This window comes from Vombatus ursinus, unplaced genomic scaffold, assembly GCF_900497805.2.
Source record: "Vombatus ursinus unplaced genomic scaffold, bare-nosed wombat genome assembly UNPS02014808.1, whole genome shotgun sequence".
NCBI lineage: Eukaryota > Metazoa > Chordata > Mammalia > Diprotodontia > Vombatidae > Vombatus > Vombatus ursinus.
The window spans coordinates 1,950,270-1,963,464 of record NW_020954586.1 but is presented as its reverse complement, the minus strand read 5'-3'; the positions used below and the strand labels follow the sequence as shown (position 1 = coordinate 1,963,464).

Below are 13,195 nucleotides of genomic sequence, written 5' to 3'. Positions count from 1 at the left end.
AGAGAGAGAGAGAGAGAGAGAGAGAGAGAGAGAGAGAGAGAGAGAGAATGAATACATGGGCCGGGGGGGGTATTGAAATTTGGAACCCAGTAGCTATAGGTTACGGGCAAACATGCCCCATTTCGAGTCTCTACCCGGCATCCCTGCAGGAAATTTATCCCACAATTTTGCTTCCGGATGATTAGTTCACATCGGACAGTCCCATTCCTGGTGCCATTATAGAACATTATAGAAGAGGGAAAATTCTAGAGCCAGGCTTTCTGAGCCTGTGATCAAGCATCGAGGACAAAAGAAGAGACAGAAAAGAAAGATCAAACCATCAGCCCAAGCATGGAAAGCCAGTACCTCTTGCCCCACCTTGAGCTGCTGAAGTCCAGACAGCTGCTGAAGTCCATGGGCTGCTACTGCTCAGACCTGGAATCTCTGCCCGATTCCTCCCAGGAGGGAGGACAGGCAGCCTTTGCATCTGGTTGGCTGGGATGGCCATCAATCTGTCCAGTCTTTCCCAAGCCACACCTTGAAGATTAGAGGCTGGTTCCAGAATCCCCCGGGGCTGGACCCGCTGTCTCTCTTTTGGACAGAGCACTCGGTTTTGCCTCGAGGGCAGGCGGCTTGGCCCTCTTCCCTTGGCATGGAGGCAAAGTTCTATCCCTTACAGTCCAACTGGGGGAAGATGTCACAGGAATTGTCACAGGGCTGTGCCCTGCCTATCACGCAGCAATCATGGCTGGTTCGGCTCTCCTCTGTATGGCTAAGCGTTCCCGTGCACATCTTGTGCACGACCATGACACGAGGCCTGCACGCTATGATGGGATCTACTGACTGGCTGTAGGGCTCTGATCGTGCAATCCCAAGGTGCCTCGAGGGCTATAAAGGTCACACCCAGCTTACAATAAACAGGAGCTTCTTCCACCTTGCTGTCTCCCGCCTCATCCATGAGTCTCCGGGTTACTGAGCACTGAGCTGGTCTCATGCTCTCCACTGCAGCGGCCGCGACAGGAAGAAAAGGATCTGCCCAAAGTGAAGCGTCCTCACCCTAACTCTTGTTTGTCCTGAGCTTGACGTGAGCCTGGGAAAAGATCCTGAAGCTTGAGGTGAGCCAGCAACATGACAAGCCAGCGCAATCCTGTGCCCTGCTCCACGGCTCCAGCCCTCTTTACTCGCCTAATCTCCGGCTCTTTGGGTACCCGGTATCTCTAGAACCCGCAAGAGAGGGCGGGGCTCACTGACCAGCTGAAGTGCTCCCAGGGACGATGACCGCCAGGCAGGAGAAGCGTGGGCCCCAAGGAGCTAAGGCTTTGCAAATCCAGGGGCGCTGCTGCTGCCTGGAGCACAGACCAATGGAATTAGGCAGGAGAAGAGGTGAGCGGGTCATTTATTTCCTCCCTGTGATGGAAGAACTCAGCCCGACTCACGGTCAGAAAGCATTCACTTTGTGCCAGGCACTGCGCTAAGCACTCAGGAGACATAGCATGGTCCCTGCCCTCATGGCGCGCCTACTGCAATGGCGGAGAGAATGTGGCACTAGGTCCATAAGAGTGCGTGGTGAAGCTGGATGGGACATTTGCAGGGAAGGCACCAGATGAGGGTCTTAGCACTGCCTGGTCTGCCTCCCTCCATGTCCCATGAGACTCTTAGGATGCCCAGCTGGAAGGATGCCTACTGAGACCTCCCCATGGCCATTGGCAGGCCCTCTCCCTCTGCCTCTAGAAGGCCAGCCCCACTCCCATCCCCAGCCACGCTGGAGGTCTCCATGCTGTGACAGCACGCCACCTTCTGACTAATTCAGTTGGGGCAAGGTGCCACAGCTAGGGCCATCTTCTCATTTTACAGAGGAGAAAATAGAGATGCGGCAAAGGGAAGTCATTTACCCCCGGGCACACAGCTGGTTCGTTGTGGCGCTGGGACTAGAGCTCAGCTTTCCAGACTCCTCCTAGTCCAATGTTCTTTCCAGAGCCAAGTCTCTGGAAACAGGACGGTGTGGGAAGGGGAACAGCAACCTCTCTCTGTCCTGGTGATCTCATAGGAAGAGGAAAAAACTGATCCCTCCCCCAAAAAAATCCCACCCCAGATTGCCCCCAACTCACCCCCAAGTCCTGTTGTTCAGGCTTTGTTGAGTGTCTTTTCCGCTACACTCCTGCTCCTGCTCCAATGAGCATTTATTAGGCGCCTACAGTGTGCTGGGCAGGGAGTGAAACAGAAAGAATGCCCAACTCAAGTCATACGACCTGAGTCTAAATGCTGGCTTACTTCCTGGGTGAATGGACCTCCCTAGGCCTCAGTTTCCCCCAGAGTAAAATGAGGGCGTTGGACCAGATGACCTCTAAAGCCCCTTCCAGCTCTACACTTGTGACCCTATGAACTCTGAATAACAGGAAGCAGCATGGCACCTAGGAAAGAGTCCTTTATCTGTCGGAGGAACTGGGTTCAAATCCTTCTTTGTGCCCTCAAAGAAGTGATGGAATCTCTCTAGGCCTGTTTCCTCATCCATAAAAGGGAGAGGGTCGACCAGGGTGGACTAGGACCTCCAGGGTCCTTTCCAGCTTTAAATCTATGATCTTATCCACCTTATAGGTGGTTGTCTGTGTATGTCTTATATTCCTCCAAAGGTATGTCAGCTCCCTAAGGGTCTATTCTCAGCACCTAGTATGGTGCCTGGAATTTAGTAGGTGCTTAATCAATGCTTATGGAATTAAATTGGTGTTTAGGAGATGGAAAAAAGAGTGTATGAGAGCTTCACAAAAATCACTGACCCAACAGCCCAAGGACCCAGTGAGAAACTGACCCTGAGGACACTGGACGGATGGCACGTGCCATTGGGAAGAGGGCCATTGGAAGCTGGAAGAGCAATGATGAAAAGTGTGATGGACTGCAGTAATTCAGAAGCCTCCTTCCGTGTGTGTGCCATGCACAGTGCCGGTGCTGGGCATGAAAAGATAGGAGAGACAGTCTTGACATGAGGGGAAACTGAGACAGGAGGGAAGAAGGGAGTTTGGGAACCTAAGGTGCCCAGAGCTGGCTAGCAGGAGTTATGGACAGGAGTCACCCACAGTGAGAACATGCAAATGGGCTGCCCTCTGCTCCAGAGGAGGGAGTTCTCCCGGGTGACCTCCTGGGAGTCCCCAAAGCATGTATAATAATTAAACACACAATAGCTGGCATTTAAGTAGCTTTAAGGTTTGCAAAGCACTTTACAAATATTAATCTCATTTGAGCTTCATAACGACCCTGGGAGGGAGGTGCGATTGTTATCTTCATTTTACAGAGAAGTAAACAGAGAGAGGCAAAGGTAGAGCGACTTGCTCAAAGGTCAGTTTGTAAGTGTCTGAGGTTGGTTTTGAACTTAGGCCCTCCTGACTCCAGGTCTGGTGCTCTCTCCACTGCGCCATCTAGCGGTAAATTCAGGAAAAACTCCGCCTCCTCACAGTGCGCAGACGCAAATCTCTTTTGAAAGAAAGGCCTCGGAGCCCCCTGGGAGATGGAGTCCCTTCGGCAGCGCGCGTGCGCAGTGAGAGCCGGCTGCGAGCCTTCTGGCCTCTGGACTCCATTTCCCAGAATGCCTTCGGACGCCTTAGTTGTCCTAGCCGGTCTCCTGCGCATTTGAGGGGACGCATCGTCTTTCCGTGGCTGGAGTCCGTGAGGCTCCGACTTAACAGCCTCGTGTCCAGGCGTGGCGGAGCCCGGGTGAGTGGAGGGAGGAAGAGAGAGTGCACACGCGCCTCCTCCCGCTAGCCCTTTCCTCCCTTCCTCCAGGCAGGCGGCCCAGCTGGCGGACTGGTGAGTGGGCGGACTGGCGAGCGGGCGAGAGAGGGAGGAAATGCGCATGCGCCCCCCAAATGAGCGGGGGGGGGAGAGGGCGTGCGCACGCGCGGAACCTGATTTTTTTTCTCTCCCCCCCCTTGATTTAGTAGTCTGGTCATTCCTTTACTGTAGAAATTGTAGTGGCTCCCTAGTACCCCAGGGATCAACTATAAGCATCTGTTTGGGTCATTTAAAGTTCTGCACCTCCCTGACCCAACTTAACTTAAACAACCAGGGGGCGCCACCACAGTGAACATAACACCGGGCTCTGAATTCAAATCCAGCCTCAGTCACTATCTGTGAGACCCTGGGCAATTCACTTTACTATGGTTCACCTCGGTTTCCTCATCTGTACAATGGGGATAATAACAGCACCTGCCTCTCAGGGCTGTTGTGGGAACCAAATGAAATGCCGTTTATATTTTAGTGTATGCAGTAGGCACTTAATAAATGTTAACTATAATAATTATTATTATCATGATTACTATTCCACTCCCACTTCGCTCTAGACACAGGAAAGTCCATCCAAAGGATGCCCCCTCCCTTTTGCCCCCGGGCCTACCCAACTTCATCTTCTTCTGTTTGAGGGGTCTCCCCCTTGTTTGTGGGTGCCCTGGGCCAACACCCCCCCTCCAGCAGCCAGGACCCTGCCCAGAATGACCTTTGTAAATGTGTGAAATCATAGACCTCCCAAACCTGGTCAAGTGAGTGGAGAGATGTGTTATGGTTTGGGGTGCAGGGAACCCTGAAATGCAAGGGTACTGGGGGTCTGCCTTGAAAGAATTCGACCACTCAAGCCTTCTTTCAGTCAAAGTACAGTTTATTGTGTTGTATTGTGGCAGTGAGAGTCTAAGAATCTGCGCAATTTAATGGGGTGGGAGTGGGGGTGTGTAAGATTCCTACCAACAAGAAAAGGCAGTGGCGAGATCTGGGTGGGATTGAGGAGTGGTGGGTAGCATGCGGTGGGCCAGGTGCAGCAATGCAGAAAGTTCAGTGGTCAGAGAACCACAGTGAAAGGGCAGTTAAAAGGATTGATGAGTATCTACATGGGCCAGGATGGGCCAGAGGCCTTAGGCAGAGGCACCAGTGATCTGGGCAGCTGAAAATGTGTGGGAAAATTCGGGGTCCAGGTCCCATCACTCCATTCTGAAGGGGCTGAAGGGTCCGGATTATAGTGTGCGCCTCCATCCTTGCTCTGGATAAGAGTGTCCAGGGGCCCAGCTGTAGTGCAGTGGACTGCGTGCTGGGACCTAAGTTCGAATCCAGCCTCAAACTTATTAGCTGTGTGACCCTGAGCAAATCTCTTTACTTCTGCCTGCCTCAGTTTCCTCATCTGTAAAATGGGGATAATAATAGCCCCCCTATCTCCTAGGTTTGTTGTGTGGATCGAAGGAGGTAATCTTTGTAAATGGCTTAGCTGAGCGCCTGGCCTGTAGTAGAGGTGTAACAAACCTTTCTTTTTGTTGTTACAGCCCCCAGATGGGGACAGGATTCTGAGGCCCAGAATGAAGTTGTGATCTTACTTTTGACTGCCCAGTCTCTGGCTTTATTGGAAAGAGACCATGAAGGATGCCTCCCCAGCCCCGCTGCAGAGCTGCCTCCTGCCTGAGCCCTCTCCCCAGAGCCCGGGGGTGGCCCCTGGCACCGAGGCCCAAAGGCTTGGGCAGAGAGGTGAGCCTCACAGAAGTGTGGGGGCTCGGGGGGAGGGTGCCCCGGGAACACCATGCTTCACCCAGTCCATCAGTCATTGAGTCAATCAGCAGGCTGCGTTAAGTGCCCCCTTTGTGCCAGCCCCCAGTGAAAGGGTTCAATGAAGAAGGCATGTCCTGAGACACTGCTTTCTGCCCTCTTCTAGCAGGGGTCAGCAGCTCCGGAGGAGGAGGGAGGCTGGGGGGGTGGTGATCTTGAGGATTGGCCTGGGTAGGGGGAGGCAGGGCCGGCCTCCTTCCCCCACAAAGCCCTTCTCATCCTCCAGCTCGGCCTCCAGACTCCGTGAGGATGAAGGATGAGGAAGGCCTGACTCCTGGGTCCCTCCAAGCCCAGTTTCAGGTAAGTTCCCACCAAAGCATAGTGCCTCCTCTCAGAGGGCGCCGAGGCTTTGGGATTCAGCGCGTTGTAGGGGGTCCGTCGATGCCGTAGTAACACGGGGGGCAGAATGCACTCTGGGTCGCCAGGTCCAACAAGAGAGGGCGGGGGCCATTAAACAGTATGGAATGGGAGAATGCCCAGTGTGATGGTTGTGGGGTACTGCCCTCCAAGTCAGGAGATCAGTCATGCCACACAATGCTAGCAAATTAAAAGTTAATATTTGGGGTTTGATCGCTGACATGAGTCATGTGGAGGCTGATTCCCCAGGGTGGTTCAGAGCACGAGGGGCGAAGGGACAACTTTGTTGGGGTTTGTGGTGGAAGGAATTTGTTGGTGTGGACTTTCTGGAACCCCAGACTTGGAGAGTTGGAGGCTGGGCTTGCGCCGTGGAGGAAAGCTGTCCACACACTGCCGAGCCTGGGAGCTGGTCAGGCCCCCATAGAGGAGTGGTCCCTGGCTCAGCAGGGGTGTGTCTGCTTATGTCGAATTCAGGTGTCCGTGACCTTCAGGGACGTGGCCGTGGACTTCACCAGGGAGGAGTGGAGATGCCTGGAGCCTGCCCACAGGGCCCTGTACAGGGATGTGATGTTGGAGACGTACGAGAACCTGGTCTCCCTGGGTAAGTGCATCTGTCCCCTGGGGAGTCTTGGCGGGCTCTCTCTTGTGTGATCCCCCTTCCTCACACCTGGAGCCTTTGCTGATTCCCACAGCTGCTGATGTCCTGTAACAAACCCTAGCTTGAACCCGCATCTCCATATGCAAAGAACCAGAAAAAGTATTGGACATGACTCCCCAGCTGTCCGTTCTGTCCAGCCTGCCTTTCCTTTCAGTAGAGAATCATTCCAGCGTGTAACCTCCCAAGCTATGCCGTCTGCCATCTCCCTCTGTTCCCTTCTGGCCATTTGTCCTTCAAATCCCTCCATGGCCTTCTTTTTCTCCTGCTTTTTTTCTTCTTTTATTGGCAGCCCTATTTCTCACCCCCCACACCCCGACTCTCTCCCACATTCTCACCTCCTTTTTTTTTTTCTGCCTTGCAACAGACAGGTAAAACAATGTCCCACGTTGCCCATGTCCAAAAATCCTCTGTCATCCTGAGTCCAGAGGTGGGTACCGTGTTTCATCACTGGTCTTACAGAATCATTGGTGGTCATGGCGTCAGACACGGTTCTTAAGTCTTTCCCAGTGTTTTGTTATTGTAGACTGAATCGTTCTGCCGGTTCTGCTCACTTGCTTCTGTATCAGTTCACATAAGTCATCCAGGATTCTTCTGAACCTGCCTCTTGGTTGGTCATTTATCACAGTAGCCTTCTGGTTGGTTTCCTTTTCTCATCTCCAACCAGTCTGGTCCATCCTCCTCTGGGCCATCAAAGAGATCTTCCTCAAACCTGGGTCTGACCTGGTTCCCTCCAGGCTCAGGAAGCTTAAGTGGCTTCCTGTGGCCTCCAGGATCCAAGGCAGCCTCCTCTGTGTAAGGCCCTCTGTAACGTGGCTCCTTCCTCACTTTCCGGTGACCGTGTGACCCTGGCCTTCAAAGGATGACGTGCTTTTGGATGGGCATGCTATCTGCTTACCCCATGAAGATCTGGGGTGGAGGACATTGATGGACAGCAGGCTGGGCCCAGAGTCGTGACTCATAATGCCCTGGAATCCTGGAGGGTGATTCCGAGATCCTTTGTACTGCTCTCCGTGCTTCCTTAGCTGCCTGGTTTTCCACCAATAAAACTGAATTCTCACCTTGCTTTCTGTGCCTTTCTCTCTGTAGGTGTAAGTGTTCCCGTTTCCAAACTGGACTTGATCTTCCTGTTGGAGAGAGGAAGATCCCTGTCCAGGCCCGTGGGAAGAGTCCCCAGCGACTCCTGTCCAGGTGAGTGATGGAGAACTGGGCCAGTTGGGGGTTGTGGAAGTGGCCTTGCCCTGGTCACTGTGGCACCCTTGCGATGGCACTCCTAGACTCCAGGTGTGAGCAGGCGTAGCGCAGAATGGCGCGTGCTTTTCCAAAAGATCGCCCCATTTCCTAGCTCTGGTAGTTGTGCAATCTCACGCCTTCTTATCGAGAGCTCCACTAGTATAGAACTTTATAACTCTTTTTAATTAATTTTATTTTGGCTCTTAGGGATGTTTTTATTTGAATTTTTACACTTATTGGAGAGTTGGAATAGTTTTTCTTGTGGCTTTTGATTATTTGTATTCCTTTTTGTCCAAAAAAATTATTGATATCTTTTTTAAATTAATTTTTAAAATTGTTGTCACCTTCATTTTCACATATATCCCTTCCCCTACCCTGCTGCCTTGTAACAAAAAATTAAAAAAAAAATCCTTTCCAAAAAACTGACCAATCCTTCAAACAAGTCTACAAGTCCAAGTGATGTTTGATATGTGCCTTCCACTTCTGCAAAAAAGTCTTTCCCTTCTTCTCCAAGTTTATCGTGCTCCCCCTATCTTATGATGCAACAATAGTTGATTAGATTCAGAGACTATTGATTTGTTAGCTGTTCCACAATTAATGGGCGTCTTCTTTGTTTCCAGTTTTTTTCTAGTATAGAAAATGCTTATATCAATATTTTGGTGTGTTTGGGCCTTTTGCTTCTTTCTTTAATCTCCTTGGGGTATGTGAGTAACAGTATGAAATCTGGGTCAAAGGGTATAGGCATTTTAGTCACTTTCTGGGCATAATTCCAAATAGGTTGTCCAAGATGGTTAGACTGTTTCACAGCTCTACCAACAACGTATTAGTGTACTTGTTTTGTCATTAGCCACCAAGAACATGACTAAAATGTCCATGCTCTTTAAACCAGAAATTCCACTAGTAGACCTATATGCCAAGGATGTAAAAGGCAGAAAGCAAAATCCCATATATATTTTTTTCATTGTTTCTCTTGAAATGGTCAATTGTTATTATTTCAGATGAATTTGGTTATTATTTTATCTAGCTCAGGAGTAGGGAACTATGAAGTTTGGATTTAGTCAAAGGGCCGCACTTGAGGACCTGGAGGGCTACGTGTGGCCTGAGGGCCACAGGCTCCCTACCTCAGAGCTAGCTCAATAAAAAAAATACTCCTGGTAGTCTTATTGGTATGGCATTAAATCTGTAAATGAATTTATGTAGTTCAGTCATTTTTATTATGTTGGCTTGGCCCAACCATGACCAGTTAACATTGGTCGAATTATTTGAGATGTTACTTTGTTATAAGGAATGTCATTCTTTATTTTGTTAATGTTTGATAACTACGTTTATTTAAGTCTTGAGTGTGCCTTAATAAATTGACTCAATCTTTTAAATATCTTTTGTTTGGTATTTCCCTTTCAATTGTTTTCCCCTGAATTTTCCTGTTGCTACATAGAAATGCTGTTGGTTTTATGAGTTTCATTTGTAGTTACTACTTTAGTAAAGTTATTAATTGTCTTAATGAGTTTCTTTGCTGATCCTCTGGGTTTTTTAAAAGTAAGTCTCATTGTCAGTAAATAGGTATATTTTTGTCTCTTCTTTGCTCATGTTTATGCCTTTTAATTTCTTTTCCTGGTCTCAATGATGTTGTTCCTATTTCTGGAATTATGTCAAATGACAGTGGGGGAAGAGGAAGTCTCTGATATCCTTCTAATGCATTTTATTTATGCCAAAATTTTAAATATAATACCAGCAAAAATCAATATGTGCAAGAGTTACTCAGTATTACCAAGTTGGACTTTTACCAGGGATATAGGAATGGTTCCACATTAGGAAAACAATATGATTAATTTTTTAAAAACAGTACCATCCAGAGCCATATGATTATGTCAATCCATGTGGAAAACTCCTTTGATAAAGTACAATGATCACATATACTAAAAATCCTATAAAGTTTGGGCTTAGGTGAGCCATTTTGAATAAGATAAAAATAATATACATATACATAAAACCAGAAGCTAGTGATAGGAAAACACCAGCAGTATTCTGTCTTTTGTGAATTGCATGTTCATATAATCCAACTAGTTATCCATTAGAAAATTAAGATTTCTCATATTATGATCAATTCCTTATAACTTATGGATATTTTTCTTTAACACTAATATTTTTCCATGTAGGCCCTTTGTTAGTTTTATTTTCTTTAATTTAAATTTCAATATGATTTTCATTTGCAAAGGTATTAAATATGTTAAAAGAAAAATTAAAATAATATACATGTAAGATTTTTTAAAAACTTATGAGATTATAAATTATTGTGTTTGCTTCTATAAACTTCCATTATTTATTGAATATTCTGCCTTCCCATACTTTAATATATAAGTAATGTTTTCCTTGGATATGTAGCTCCTAGGCAACCCAATCATACCCTTGGGCTCCTAGAATGCTATCCCAATTAATATGTACTTTTTTGGGGATCAGAATCTTCTCCAAACAACAGCTCAGAAGACTCCACAATGCATTTATTTTTTTAGTCAGCCAGAGGAAGCAGCTGACAGAAAGCAGAGGCATGCCATAAAATATTATGGTAATAAAGATAAATAGCACTTTTTCCCATAAAACTCGAGCTTCACTGGGGAGCGTAGACTTAAATAGGAATCATGATGTGGCATCTACATATAGGGAAGCCATGTAGCCAGGGCACACCTATGAACAGGCTCACATGTAGGCTACATGTATGACCAAGCCATCTGTGTGGGCAAAGAACGCGTGCCTCTGATAACTTGTAGGCCACAAATGTCTTCCAGTATTGTTATTACGCTCCTCTCCACTGCGCCTACTTTCCATCAGGCCTCTCATTTCCATTGCTTCCTGTAGGATATTGTGTCTCTGCTGTTCCCTGTCGCCTGTTGCTTCTCTGCTAGTCTCTCTCCTTTGCTAGTCTAATTAGCTGTCTTCATCAAAGCCCAAGTACTATTGTCATCCCACTGGGGGATGCTGTTTAGTGAGTCTCTCCGCTGCAGGAGATGGCCAATGAAGGCAGCCAGCTCCTTCCCCAAACTTCATTATCTCCTGGGGGGTGCTGTAGTTAGTGAGTCTGTCCCTGGCATGGGAGGACCACAGTTCTTTTCAGCCATATCTTGGCCAGCAGTAATGAACTATTTCCCCCCAGCCAGGATGCTCAGAGGAAGTAGCTGTAATAGGAGTAGTGTCTATTAGGGTCATTGCCATGTAGGTTGGGCTAGTGTTTCCCTGAAGGACAGAAGGCATCCCAAGATGTTATCAGTCCAGGACACTGGTTTGAGCTGTCACCTCAGCTTCCCAGCCAGCTGGGGCATAAAAAGGCCAGCCCACAAGTAGTCAGAGGCCCTTGGACTTTGGACGAATACTTCACGCGAGTCAGCAAACCCTTCAGACTCAGTACTCTCTTCTGACCTATATCTGCTAAGGGAGGCCATGTTTACCTGAACTAGTCCTGTATCCTTGCTAAGTATCCTGTTCACGCTATTGTTAGTCAACTTTTTTTGATTGTTGGGTGATGTCTGAGTATCTCATTTTATTCAAATCTTCAACCTGAGCCACCAGACAAGCCTTAGTCAGGCCCGGCTCACAACTGCAGGAAATGCTCAGGATCAGATGACAGCTGTTCTTTAAGCTGGTCTGTCCACTCTTGTGCCTCCTGACCCTTTCCATTCAACTCTCATCTGTCCTGTTGTCATTTTTGTTGTTTGGTTTCATATTCCCAGGATGGGGCAGGTATCCCCAGGGCTTTATTTCCTCAAACAGAAATGAGAATGGGAAAAAATATGCTGAGAAATTGCTTTCAATTTCCTGCCATCATGCTGCTTTCCTCTCCAAATCACAAGGGCTTGATTGACTGAGATGATTGAAGAAGCTTGTGACCATTGTCCCATTACCTCCTCATGTCAGATCATAGTCTATTTTCTCTATAGATATATAATTTTTGAATGATTTTAAGATGTTAATGTATGTTTTTTAATTTTTTTTTATACTTACTTTTTTCATTTTTATATAATCAGACCTTTTTCCATAATTATGTTTCTTGAGTACATTAAAAAATCCCCACTCTTTATAATTGAGAAAGCTACATTACTTTAGATATGTCAGAGAATAACAGAGTTGGAGGGGAGCTCAGGAACATCTATTTTAATGGATAGCTGATAGTAAAAGACTTCTATAACATAGGTGGTAAGTCCAGTCAAAAAAAAAAAAAAAAAAAAGAAAGTCTTCTCCAGGCTAAACCTCCCCAGTTCCTTCTGTTGATCCTTCTGTGAGATGGCTCCAGGGCCCATGACTGTGCTGACCGTGCTCTGTGAATACTCTGCAGTTCATCAGTGCCCTTCATGTAATGGGGCACCTGAGAGCTAAACAGAGTACACAATATGATCTCACCCATTCTGGATTCACTTCCTGAAGACACTGTTCCCCCTGGTCCAAGTTGAGCATCATTCTCTTTTATAAGAGACAGAAACTAGAACTTCCTCTAAAGAGGATTCCTTTGCCTCGGCCCAGCAAACAGTAGTGAGTGACAATTTTTTTGTTTGTTTCTTTTCAGATTCCTTTATTGAAGAGGCCAGGTTTGAAAGAAAGGACTCAAGTCTGATACAAGGCATTTACACAGGAGCATCGAATAAAAAAAGACTGCCAAAGGGTAATCCTCAGCATTCCAAGAAGAGAGAAACAAGGAGACTTGAAGTTATTGTAGAGAAGCAGAAGGATAAGCAGGAGAGACGATCCAGACCAGTAACAACCACTCGTGGCAAAACTGCTAATAAAGTGTGTGTTCTTCATTGTAATACATTGGGGAGAAGTTTGCATTTGGGGTCAGGCTTTGTTGCACTAAGGAAAGGCACTATGGGGAACAGTCTCCATAAATATAAGAAGCTTGGAAAATGCTTCAAGGATTGTTCCACCCCACTTACATGCAATACATTCTCCTTAGAGAAGAACCTCTGTAAGTATACAAAATACATGAAGCCCTTTAGTTACCACTCAGATCTAATTAAATTTCATAAAATGCGTGCTGGAGAAAAACTACGTGAACACACTGAAGATGGGACAACCTTTGGCAAAAGATCAAATCTTACTGAACATAAGATAATTCACATTAGAAAGAAATATCATAATTGTAATAAATATGGGAAAACTATTGGAATCTTGACTGAATATAAGAGAATTCATACCAGAAGAAAGCACTTTGAATGTAATGAGTGTGGCAAAGACTTTAATCTGGGGTCAAACCTTAAGAGAATTCATACTGCAGAGAAACCCTTTAAATGTAATGAATGTGGGAAATCTTTCCTTATAAGGGGAAGACTTAATAGACATAAGAGAATTCATAGTGGAGATAAACCCTTTGAATGTACTGAGTGTGGGAAAGCCTTCAGTCAGAGGGGACACCTT

The 13,195-nt window shown here is 47.0% G+C and overlaps 2 protein-coding genes across 2 annotated transcripts in view; one reads left to right on the top strand and one right to left on the bottom strand.

Annotated features, from left to right (window-relative positions):
• Positions 1 to 387, bottom strand: part of LOC114052574 (putative methyltransferase DDB_G0268948) — a 16,948-nt gene extending 16,561 nt beyond the window's left edge. Inside the window, exon 1 of the mRNA XM_027875237.1 lies at positions 346 to 387. The gene's annotated coding sequence lies outside the window, so the exon portion shown is untranslated. The remainder of the gene's footprint in view (positions 1 to 345) is intronic.
• Positions 388 to 3,566: 3,179 nt separating this feature from the next.
• LOC114052612 (zinc finger protein 2 homolog) overlaps positions 3,567 to 13,195 on the top strand; it is an 11,729-nt gene continuing 2,100 nt past the window's right edge. Inside the window, exons 1-6 of the mRNA XM_027875286.1 lie at positions 3,567 to 3,777; positions 5,274 to 5,472; positions 5,777 to 5,850; positions 6,382 to 6,508; positions 7,652 to 7,753; positions 12,348 to 13,185. Of these exons, the coding sequence (XP_027731087.1) occupies positions 5,364 to 5,472; positions 5,777 to 5,850; positions 6,382 to 6,508; positions 7,652 to 7,753; positions 12,348 to 13,185 (1,250 nt within the window). The 5' untranslated portion in view covers positions 3,567 to 3,777; positions 5,274 to 5,363. The remainder of the gene's footprint in view (positions 3,778 to 5,273; positions 5,473 to 5,776; positions 5,851 to 6,381; positions 6,509 to 7,651; positions 7,754 to 12,347; positions 13,186 to 13,195) is intronic.